Source organism: Diceros bicornis, chromosome 7 (assembly GCF_020826845.1).
Source record: "Diceros bicornis minor isolate mBicDic1 chromosome 7, mDicBic1.mat.cur, whole genome shotgun sequence".
NCBI lineage: Eukaryota > Metazoa > Chordata > Mammalia > Perissodactyla > Rhinocerotidae > Diceros > Diceros bicornis.
The window spans coordinates 61,230,934-61,243,703 of record NC_080746.1 but is presented as its reverse complement, the minus strand read 5'-3'; the positions used below and the strand labels follow the sequence as shown (position 1 = coordinate 61,243,703).

General features: G+C 36.9%; 1 protein-coding gene across 1 annotated transcript; it reads right to left on the bottom strand.

Annotated features, from left to right (window-relative positions):
• Positions 1-2,221: 2,221 nt before the first annotated feature.
• LOC131408731 (olfactory receptor 52D1-like) lies at positions 2,222-12,521 on the bottom strand. Its single transcript, XM_058545776.1, has 3 exons — positions 12,452-12,521; positions 7,919-8,923; positions 2,222-2,294 (listed from the first exon to the last, which is right to left on the bottom strand). The coding sequence occupies exons 1-2, from the start codon at positions 12,456-12,458 to the stop codon at positions 7,932-7,934; spliced, it is 999 nt and encodes a 332-aa protein (XP_058401759.1). The 5' UTR covers positions 12,459-12,521; the 3' UTR covers positions 2,222-2,294; positions 7,919-7,931.
• Positions 12,522-12,770: the final 249 nt, after the last annotated feature.

The window sequence follows — 12,770 nt, the reverse complement described above, 5'->3', positions numbered from 1 at the left end:
GCACATACAGAATGAGCACAGCACAAATGTGAGAGGTACACATATTGAGGGCTTTGATTCCCTCCCTGGGATGCAATGCCTAGCACGGAGTGGAAGATGAAAGCATAAGATAAAAATATCCCTAGAGTATCTACACCCCAATAAAATACAACAACAAACAAGCCATACAAAATGTTGAATGAGATGACAGCACGGGCCAACCAAATGACATCTTGATGCAAGCAGAAAGAGTGGGAGAGAACATGAGAGAGACGGAAGGAAAATGTGGGAATACAAACAAGAACAACAGGGAGGACAAGGGAACGTCTGATTAAAATGAAGACCCCTAAACGGATAATGCATTGTGTGGTAAATTTGCTGGAATAGTCAAAGGATTACAAATGGCAACGAAGCATTCAAAAGCCATGGCTAGGAGCACAGCTGACTCCATCAGAGAAAAAGCATAAATAAAATACATCTAGGCTACACAAGCATTCGTCTCAATCTCCCTGGCCTCATACCAGAAGATTTTCAGTATTGCAGGCGGGGCGGTGATGGACATTTCCATGTCAGTGAGGGACAACACGGCCAGGAAGTAATACATGGGCTGGTAGAGTCACTTGTCAGTGTGGATGATGTGAAGAATTGTGCAGTTGCCCACTTTTCCAGTCAGGTAGAACACACAAAGGGGGATGGAAGTAAAGTGATGAAAATTCTCTTAGCCAGGAATCCATGAGGTAGAATGAAGCAGACTGTCCAATACTGGAATTAGAGCTTGTCACGAGGCTGTTCCGAGTAGCCATTTTCCACCATAAAAATGTAGACTCCTAGAAGGGAGAAAAACACACAACATTGAGAAAATAGCAACTCATGTTTCTCTGTTAGGTTTTTTCTTAACGCTCACTCATTTGTAGGGACATTATCTACAAAGTTTTGAAAATGACTTTGAAAAATTATCCAAGATCACCGTCTTCTTTGAATATATTACTGTTTAATCCTTAAAATGGTTTATGGTTATCGTGTAGTTGTCTGTCAATCTTTTACTCTATTGATTCTGAATTTTGAATCCTTCACAGGATGCTCTTCCCTCCGCTAAGTATATAAAATATTCTCATAGGATTTCTGCTAATATTTGGACAGGTTGGTTTGTTTTTATTCAGTTTTAGACTCATTTACTCGACATTTATTTTTGTGTATGATTTTAAATAAAGATATTTTCCAAGACCCTGACCAGTCCGTGTTAAGCATTCATTTTCCTCTGACAAGGATACTTGGCGGAAACGTTTTAGAACGAATGTCAGAAAAAGCATAGGTAATAAATGTATAGAGTTATTTTTCTCCAATAGAGAAAATCACAAAATAATCAAGTCGTATAATAGGATATGAACAGATCTTTCAAAAGAGGTGAATGCACTGAATGTGGTTACCAATTAGATACATAGATAAAGTAGCTCTCAAACTGGTTTAAATGGGAACCAGAAGTCCACAAGCATCTAAGGGTAAACAGCACTTACCTCATTTGCCAACTCTTGGGTATTTGGAATTTGGTTTCTGTTTCATATTCTCCACCAAGGTTCATCAACATGTACCTACACTGCCATCAAGCCAAAGTTTTACTAGAGTGAATTGTTATTATTTGATCCATGGATATAATTGATTTGTGAACTATGTCAGCCTTGTTGATCCTGGAGTCTCCCTTTTGTTGTCACTGGCACTGACAAATTGTTTTCTAATGCTCCTATCTATGGATCTGGTCTTAGGTCACCTCTGGCAGACAATACAAATATCAGCAATCACAGCCTCATTATCCCTAGGGTATTAGAATGAAGTTAGCCCCCCCAGACTTTGGTCCAGCAGCCATTATACTTGCAACAATCCAGTGCCATTCTCTTGATTTTTTTGTTCTTTCTTCTTTGCTTACTAAGTTTTAATGCATTTCAATTACAAAGGACAGAAATGCTATCTCATGATATTGTACAGAATGTTAAATTACATAATATATGAAAATGTTTACTGCAGTCCTGTTTCTATTTGAATTTTTACATTTTAATTATCACGTTTGTACCCTAAAATATCTCAATGACATCAATAGAAAGGCACATTATAGATATGTAGGCTGAGGCCTAGAGACTCCAATGGTTTGCCCAAAGCCACATAGGTACAATAGCTTTAATAAATATAAATTTCATGGCTCTGCTCATAGATGGAGACTTCTCAGAATAGTGGTTGCCTCACCCATTTGACTTCTGCAGCCACGTGACCAGCTTGATCAGAGGTTGAAGTGCCAGCCATATGCTCACCACCAGGTGCAGTCTCTAATGCCACAACAATGTTAAAACAAACAACATAATCAGTGTCTTTAGATACTTGACTATGTCAGCATTTTACTAATCTATGCTTTTATTGCCGTAATTTCTTCCAGTCAAAACAGCCATATAACATCTTAGGTCTGTTTCTAAAGCCCCTGTTATATAATGATCTGTGCCTTATTCCCTCATCAATACTCCCTTATCAATACTCCCTTAGCAATACTGATAGTATTATCCAATTCCTTATGTTTATTCATGAGTCATAATCATATCCTAATATCCAAGAGTACTTTCAAACTCATAAAAATTATTTATATATTTTTACCGTATTTGAACCACTAAATATCTATATGAGATTAACAGAGGTTGTGTGATACATGAATAGTCTGAGGTTCAGAAATGTCTCTGAGCAAACTAAAGAACAGTGATGATCATAATCCAAGCCCCTGCTTCTAAAGCTTCTGTAAATTCTACTGAAACGTTTTAACTCTGTGTTTAGAAACTAGCCCCAATTCTGTACTGTTGACCCTACATCACACACTAGGAATTAGAGTGATGGATATAATTCACAAATGACCCTTCTGACTCAGACTACAGAACATTTTTGCCAAGGTTCTGTTGGCAAAAGGAAGTAATACCCTTGTCCTCTCCTACAAATGCTTCCAAGCTTTACCTGAACATGTGTTATCTTCTCAATTTTCTTTAACATTTTACCTAGAAGATCCTCCTAGAAGAAAACTGAGGGAGGCAGGTCTTGAAAAGAGAAGGTTTTGCTGGGCAGAGAAGGGAATGAAGGGGAGATAGTTGTGAGAATCTTTGCTACAAGAATACCACCTTAGGAAGTTGTTGTGGTCCACAAAGTGTTGGGAAGAAGGAAGACAATCAGCTGCATTTTGTAAATTTAACTCACAAGGATGATCCTTTCACATCATGGCAGATATTCAATTATAATGGCAGATTGAGGTACCCCTGCCAAGAGGGAGTGAGCCTCATATGAAGGGGAAATGGAGAGCAGAAACTTCCAACCTAGGCATTTAGTCTGTGACCTTATAACACAGTGAAACACAAGTGGAACTTCCTATGGTGAGAGTTGAAAGCCTAGAATTTGGAAATAGGAATGTGTACATATTTCTGCTGACAAGCCTCAAAACAAGTGAATGAAATACTATCCTTCAAGGATTATGGACCAATTGGAATTTTCTAATATTAAGTGACAACACAATAGGATGTATAATCTCTTTCCTCACTTCACCTCATCTCTCTAATCTAGCATCTTACCCAACACCATGCTGAAGCTGAAATAGCTCTACTCAAGTTATTTAATGATCTCTAGCTACCAAATTAAAAAATGCCCCTGCCCTCATCGTAATACAATTCTCAACAGCATGCAAAACTCTTGACCATTTTCTCATTCGATAATTATTTTCCCAATATATATATTATTTTTTGAAATCACGCTTGCTTTTGTTCCCTCCCAAGTCACTAGATGATTTTTTTTTAATCTTCATTGGGTTCTCCTCCACTGCTAGATTTCTACATGTTGTGATAAGTACTCCAGGTCTTAGTTCCACTTTTTTATTTCTCTTAAATAGCTACATTCTTTCCTAAAATATTTTACCCAATAATGTGGCTTTAAAAACTCTCTGTACATTGGTAGCTCCACTGTACATCTCCATCCTTGACCTCTCCACTGATCTTGAGAGCAGTATATCCAACACTCGATGGATATCTCTGCTTGTATGTCTAAAACACTCAGCAAAGATCACATGGCCTCTAATTTATATGTCCCAAATTGTATCTTGAATGATTTGGAAAGCATTCACTCTCTTTATATGCTTTAGCTAATTTGTGCAGAATTGGTATTTAGTCTTTAAAAGTCTGGTAGAATTCAACAGTGCCGCCATCTGGGCCTGGAGTTTTCTGTGTTAGAAGGTTGCTAACTATAGAATCAACTTCTTTAATAGGTAAAGGACTATTCAGGCCATCCATTTCTTCCTGCTATTGCTATAAATGTCCTCAGTGAATGCATCACAGGATTCACATTCACTTTACCTTGTATTCAGGGTTTGGGCAGATGACTCAGAATGTTTTCCTCAATGTCTGCGCCACTATCAGCTTTAGATCTTCCCTTTGTTCTTGTGCCACAGATAAGGCCACTATCCATGTTCTTGACACTCCCTCAGGAGTAGAACACTGTTACCTGTTACTTGAACCCAGCTAGTCTGGTGGTGGCAGCGTGGGGATGTTATATTACTGATAGTACTGGTGCAGCCTGTCTTAGGCAATGCTGTGTTCCTAGGTCTTCTTACTGATTCTGCCCCTCCCCTAGTGCTGTAGGAGACTTTTGATGAGCCCACCACAGCTGGGGTTATAAAGTTTGTGTCTGTTCCTGTTCCTCAGCAGCAATGGGGCTTCACTTGTGCTCTTCCTCAGGTGGCTGAAGGCTATAGTACCTTAGGGGAGAAGAATTAGATGAAGTGCCGTTCCCATGCTACAGAGGCTGCTATTCCCTCTACCAGGCCTATTCCACGATGAAGGCCTTCTCAGGCCTCTAATCCCACACTCAGACTTTCTCATGAACACCTGGTCCGGGTCTAGGGACAAAAACCTGAGTGGATGTGAATTCCCATTTGTGTCACACACACATGACTCCCAGCCACTCTATGTTCTCACGTGGGTGCACTCAGCTTTGAGGAATTTGTTTAACAATTTTAACAAATTCTTTCTACCGGCTTGTGTGGCATCTGGCATCTGCCCCTGGTGAACACAGGCTCATATTTCATCTCTCTTAGGAGTTCCCTCTCCTTCCTTAGATTTTAGCTTAATCAGTTGCTCTGTGATTTCAACCATCTGACAGGTTCAAAAAAATGGTGAGTGTTTGATTAACCAGCATATTTGTTTTTTGTCATGAGGTCTTGGGTGACACTCTTTCCAGTTTTCTATATTCTAAGGGAAAACTATAAGTCCTGGTAGGAATTTTAAATCACGTTGTATCCTCTGAGTGGAATGACATCTATGTTCCATTCTCAGCTTCCTATAACTGTGTTTCTCAAAGCATGGACTATGGACCACTGAATCATATATATCCAGGATGATTGATGAAAAGTAAGTGGGATTTTATTTATGGAATAAACTACAGAAGGTTATGAATCTGATAATCTTAGAGTGGGTCTGAGCAATCTGCGTTTTTAAGAGGCTTCAAGCCTTCTAAATTTTGAGAACTATCATCCTGGAAAGTTGAGACTTGATTATTAATCAAATTGGTGGATGGAGAAGGTGGGTTAACTTTTAGGAAGTGAGATAGTTGAATGCAGAAGTGGCTAAGTGAAAACTGGACACCACCCTCCCCCAGACACAAGAACATACCCCCCTAGACTTGAACTAATTCACAGAGAACTTTGTTTCATTACCCATCTGATGTTCCTGATGTCCTATCTTCTGGAACTGTTTTCTGACTTTCTAAATTCCGTAGCCTTGGCTGATTATCTATTTTTCACTTCTGTCACAGCACTTGTCACATTGATATATCATAGTGTAATGTAACTAACTATAGTTTAGTTGTTAAGAATGTAAACCTTGTAGGTTCAAATCATGGCTTTAATTTTAACCATCTCTGTGACCATGGGCAAGTCAATTAATTTCTCAATTCCCCGGTTTCGCGAGGAAATATATTTGTAAAATGAGGACACTAATACTACAAATTTTGTCTGGTTTGCATGAGAATTTAATGAGTTAATGTATTAACTGAGGAGGGACTATGAGAATGTGAGCACTATATGTGTTAGATGTTATTATACTGAAAAGAAATGTTTCTATGTCTGAATCAACTTTATCAAGCTACTGCAGCAAAATGTTTCTACTCTACTCTTAATATTCATGTATTGCAAAGCCTAGCCTATTTCCATACCCTTATTCATTATATACTGAGAAAAAGTTGTTATAAATTTAAAAATTTGGTAAAAATAAACTAAGTTTAATTAAGACAACTCCCCTGCTACACACACAGAGACACACACACTTCCTGGTAGTGAGATTTTCTAAAGAAGTCACATGTCCTCTGATTCTCCTCCATGTATCTGGGGTTTAGTAGAGTGTTCATTGGCTCTCAAGCCAAACCAAGTCTTCCAAAATAGTCTACATCACTAAGAAAGATGATATTTTGAACTCACATACGCCATATATTTTTTTATCTCAATCTTTTCAGGAATCATATGGGAAAGAAAGGATGTATTTATTGTGCACCTCTGAGATCCTGAAACTGATTATAAACCTTGCCTTAAGCATCTCAGTATCCCCAGTGAATTCTGGTCAGTAATTAAACTTTGGCTAAATGGATCTAAACTGAATGTTATTATAGAGGATGAAATGAGCAGTAGCAACAATTTTGACACCTGAGCCTCTGAGAAGCTCTGTCCCTGAGAGCTTCCTTCAGTGAGATTTGGCTGTATACAGAATCTTTGAGAGATTATAGGAAAATTATGGCTTTAGAGCTAGACAGATTTCAAATCCTAACTCTTCTACTCACTAGTCCATTGAATATGAGCTTGTTGAGCTGTTTATAATATGGGTATTTGTGATAATTAACTCCAAAAAATATTGCAAGGTTTAAGTGATTATGTATACAAAATGCACAATAAAGAACTTGGAACCTAGTACATCTTTAATAAATGTTGATTCTCTTCACATTTTTAGCTTGAGGGATGAAGTTCTTGACTAAAATATTTTCCCAGTGGTCAGCTAATTTCTCTGTGCCTCAAATTGCACAGCTAATGCTCAATCTTAGCCACATCAAAGAATCACCCAGGAACTTTAAAATATAGATGCCTGAACACTACCCACACTAAAGCTTTGTCTCCTCTAGAGTTTCGTTTAAATTGAATCATACAGCATGTAGTCTTTTGTGTCTGAATTTTATCAGTTAGTATAATGCCTGTGAGATTTATTTGAGTGAAACTATGGAACACCAAAGAAAGCAACAGAACGTAATGACAGAGAAAAGATAATTACCTACAAATTTATGATAATTTGACTAACAACAGATTTCTTCAAAGTAATAATAGAGTCCAGAAGACTGTAGGATAATGACTTCAAAAGGCTAAGAAAATGTAATAACTGGGCAAGGGAATTGTGTATCTAGAAAAGCATTTCAAGAAGAGAGTGAAATAAAGAAAACTTTAGATGAACAGATAACAGAGAAGATAGCACCAACATACTCTCACTAAGACACTGTTGAAGTATGTACTCTAGAAAGAAGGACATTTAGTCAAGAATGAAGGACTAAAGTAAAAAAGGGGAAATTCCTAAATCTGGTAGTAAGTCTTAAATGATAAATCAAAGATATGTGATGATATATCCTATTGATTTTAGATATCTCTTGTTTTTAGCCTCAGATGATTCTCCATAGATTTTTGTTTGTTTGTTTTGTGGTTTTTTTAGGAAACAATATTTTAACATTTTGATAAAGCATCCTACTTGATAATATATCTGCCTCAATGTAATGATTGTTACAATATAGAATATAGCTAACTTCCCACAGAAAAACTTTAGCGCTCTGACCAAAAGAGGATCTTGATGAAAAACAACACACATTCTAAGACAGATAATATAATGTTTGTTCATACTTTACTCACCAATGAAAAGGATTTAGTTCAAAGGCTTTGAAAAACTGAAAAATTTAAGGAACCTGTCCCTTATCTTCTTGGTCCTTACTCCGTAGATAATAGGGTTCACCATGGCAGGGAACAGAAGATAGATGTTGGCCACAAATATGTGGACATGTGGAGCCACATTGTGCCCAAACCTGTGGGTGAGAAAAGAGAAGAAGGCTGGAGTGTAGGACACTAAAATGATGCAGACATGGGAGCCACAGATTCCCAAGGTCTTGAGTCGGGCATCCTTGGATGGGAGGTGGAAGACAATGTGGAGTGTGAGGACGTAAGAACAAACAATCAATATCAAGTCCACTCCTCCTGTAAGGAAGGCAACAATGAGGCTATAAGCTCTGAGGATTCTTGTCTCAGCACAGGCAATCTTGATGAGGGCCATGAACTCACAGTAGATGTGGGAAATGATATTGGTTCTGCAGTAGGGAAACTGACTTAGCAGGAGGGGGTGAGGACTGAGAAGTGCTGTGCCCCGGAGTATGATAGCTAGACCCATTCTCCCAATTACAGAATGTGTGAGAATAGTTGAATGTCTTAACGGGTTACAAATGGCAACATAACGGTCAAAAGCCATGGCCAAGAAGAAGCCAGACTCCATGGTGGAGCAACAGTGAATCAGGAATACTTGAGTGAGGCAGGCTTCAAAGGGAATCACTCCATCGTGGAACCAGAAGAGGTTGAGAAGTTTGGGCACAGCTGTAGTACACACAATAAGGTCAGCTACAGCCAGCATGCAGAGGAAGAGATACATTGGCTCATGGAGGCTGGAGTCTGTCTTGATGATAAACAGAAGACAGCAGTTTCCCAGTAGGGCCAAAAGGTAGAACATACAAAAGGGGATGGAGATCCAGACGTGGGCAGCCTCCAATCCAGGAATGCCAACGAGAATGAAAGTTAATGGATGGACATCTGCCTTATTGTATGCTGACATAATAAGCATCAGATGTTTTATCTTTCTTCTCTTGGATTTTCCTAAAAAGCAAACAAATGATGACCTATACATTTTGAGTCCTCTGATGATTTAGGTAAGCCAATATGCATGGAGTTTTAGGCTATGGAGTAATTGCAATGCCTGTAAACATTTAGATAGAAATTATTTCATCATCTGACTGAGTGTTAGATATTATTTCAGAGTTTTAATTTACAATGTGGCTGATCTATTGATGATAAATGAGGGAAAATATCTAGGTACCAAAAATCACAGTTAAATGTTGAAAGAACAAAAATCTTTCATTCATTATGAAGAAAGTGATACTAATTGAAAGCTGAAGAATGTGAAAGTCATGAGTTTGGATGACTTAGTAAGAAAAGTGCAGTTGTAAGACACAAATCAGAGTGAAACAGGAAGGATGTTAGGAGGTTTTCAATACAAAATACATTCCTTTTTGTTTTTTAGATTTTAGTTATAAAATCTATTTAGTTAATAGATTTTATTTATAATAGTTTGGGGACATGCCAAGTTACAGGATATAGCTTTGAGCCACAAATACCAAAATATGGGAGGATGTGTTGATTGTTGTGGAATAACCAGAAGTTTCTTTCACACGAACATGAGACTCATTCAGGATGATGACAACAGTGGGTCTGATGACCCACGCAGTGTTTCAGGAAATGAACAGCTCATTACATGGCTCGTGACTCTCCAGTTGGCCCAGAATTTGTGTTTATTCCCGACTTGAGCAGGCAAGAGTTACAACAATATGATTATAACCTGCATTCTGAGAATCCTTCACTTCCTTACATGTATCCAATTAGTCGACTGTTCTCAGTTAAGATCACTCTACAGGCAGTCTACTTCATCCAAGCTTTCATTCATAACCTTTCCTTTGCTCTGCATACTTCTGTATTGACCAATACCTTGCCCCACCTCATACTGTGATTTGCTGATTATACTTGTTCTATTTCTTAAGACTATTAAAGCAACTTTTTAAAAGTCAGTACTGTTCCCCTATCAGACAGTTTGTTTTTCCTTTTCTTCTTTTTAGAAACACTGTTTCAATACTATTCCAGAGACACTCATTTTACTTTACCCACTATTATAGATACTTGTAGATTATGCAGTCTTTGTGATCAGAAAAAATTACCCTTAAATCAACGTCCACTGAAGTAGGAATTGGACTATGTATCGCAGACTGGTCATCAATACTGAATTACAATGACGACACCTGTTTTTGCCTCTTAATCTGTTGCTGAAGTTTCATACCCAAAGTTTCTGCTTACTTTGACTATTTGGCCTTCAAGGTCCCTAGGGATGCATATTCTCTTTTAAGCATGGAAACAGCTGGATATGTGAGTCAAGGAGCTTTGGAAAGTCTAGAGAAGGACACTTCTGATTGGTGATATAAATTGGGACAGATGGGGAATACAAGGAACCTAGAGTATTGGGAAGTTATGTAATAATTTGCAATTTGTAAATGTTTAATGTGAGTCAGTTGTTTTTCTGAGAACCTTTCAGCTATTAACTCACATAAAGTTTAATCCTACTTAGGATAAGGAGAGTTTAATAACTTGTATAAGGTTAAACAGCTGGTAAATGATAGACCTAGTTTCTACCCTAAACACTCATTCTAGAGCCCTCATTCTTAATTGTTATGGTAAATTGTCCTAATGATGTGACAGTTTATTTGCATTTGTGTCTGTGAGAGAATGAATGGGCTTTATTCTGGACATAATATTAGAAAATACCATCATCATTAATTTGATTATGGATGTTGGTTGTAAAACTCCCTTTTTAAATATTCCATAAAGGAGCTGGTCCAAATCTAAGCCTTTTTCTTCCTGGTTAAGCCTTTCCCAATGTACTTACTCTGAATATATGAGGAGTTACCTCTGAGGGAAAATTATCATCACCAGACAAAAGCTTTCCTAATCTTACCCCGTTCTACCACCAGGTTTATGTATACTCTTTGAGCTAATGCATTTTTACATACTTTCCTTTTTTTGTCCTAGAATGAACATTTGTACAGATCCTTTTGTCTGTATTTGTGGTTTCATCGAGATTTTCATATTTCTCATGCACTTTAACATTCACTCTTTCTATTTGTTCTATCCCATTACACAATTTACATATATTTTCCCAATAGAAAAAATGAGAGGACAGATTATGCAGAGAAAAGATTTACGCTGAAGTGAATGCAAATATCCAATCACTTAAAATAGTTCTTGTCCTCACTTGCTATCAGAAATTTAAAAATTAAAATATGATACAAAATATACATTATATTTTTAACCAGAACAATATCAACATTAATGACAAGCCTTAGTGATATTTGAGTTCAAGGACAACCATTATGCACAATTGATAGCAGTGCAAATCAGACGAAGTCTGAGAGGAAAATTGTGTAGTCAACATTGTTACAATAAATAATATTTTTGGTAGAGCATTATAACTACTTGCCGTCCTAGGGAATAATTTTCAATATACACAAGGAAGTATATATAGTATTTCTCATTGTAAAACTGCCTGTAATAGAAGAAAAACTACAGTATTCAAAATATCCATCAATAAAGTAATAGTTAACAAATATGTGACATAATTACATTATGGAGTACTCAGAAATACTTAAAATAAATAAAGTATATTTATATACTAATATAGAAGACGTCCATATTTTTAAAAATGAAGTTCAATTTTACTTTTTCATTCACATGGAAACATGTAAGTATATATGTGTTTATACAAATATGTATATATAATATACATATTATATATATTATAATATGAGCTATATATATAAAATATAAACACATTTATGCTGAGATTTATAAACACAGAAAATAATCTAAAAGCATAAAAACCCAAATTAAGAGTCTAAAATAGATGGATGTAAAGGAGTATAGGTAGAGTATAATTTGGCTGTATCACTATGGTTTGAATTTTTAACAGTGCTAATGTACTTGGTGTAATTATGTACTATCTGTATAGTTTAAGTAAGGAAATAAATAATACAGAGTTACAATTGTATTCATCAGAAGAAAAATATAAACCAAGAAAATACAAATGAGATATGGCCTTCCATATTAATAAAACATTAAGAGGGCCAACTCCAGTGGCCTAGTGGCTAAGTTTGGCACACTCAGCTGCGGTGGCCTGAGTTCCCGGGTGCGGACCTCCACCACACGTCTGTCAGTACATGCTGTGGATGTGGCTCACATACAAAAGAGGAAGATTGGCAGGGGATGTTAGCTCAGGGTGAATCTTCCTCAGCAAAAAAATAACTAAATAAATAAATAAATAAAATCTTGAGAAATTTTTTAAATCTCTCAAAATACCTTTTCCCAAATCTCTCTGTATACAGAACTGGTTACCTACTCAATTCATGAAGGTAGTGACCTTGTGTCTTTGTTCTTCATGGTATTTCTTCACACATAAAAGCCCTTAGTAACTTGCTTAGAATTGAAGACTCTACTCCAATACCAGCTCCTGTGAGATTATTTTTCTAGCTACCTTGAACCATCATTGACACCTCTCCTCCGTGTGCCCATGGTATGTGCACTTACCTGTCATCTATCTCTTGTCATATGGTATTTTATATCTCTGCATGCCTTTCTCATTTATTATATTGCATTGTTACTTGGCAGAGACCATATCTTTTCATACATTTGCTGTTGTTCCAAGGAATGAATGAAGAAAAAGAGAAACAAAAGAGAGGAAGGGAGTGTTATTATTTTTCTAGTAAATAATTTCAATGTATAAGACAACCAGTAAATCACAATAAATTTATTATAGCCCATGCTAATCTCCAAACACTATAGTGCATTAACAGTTTGCTGATTTTGATATTACATCTTTCAGACATACCCAGGAACCGGTCACAAA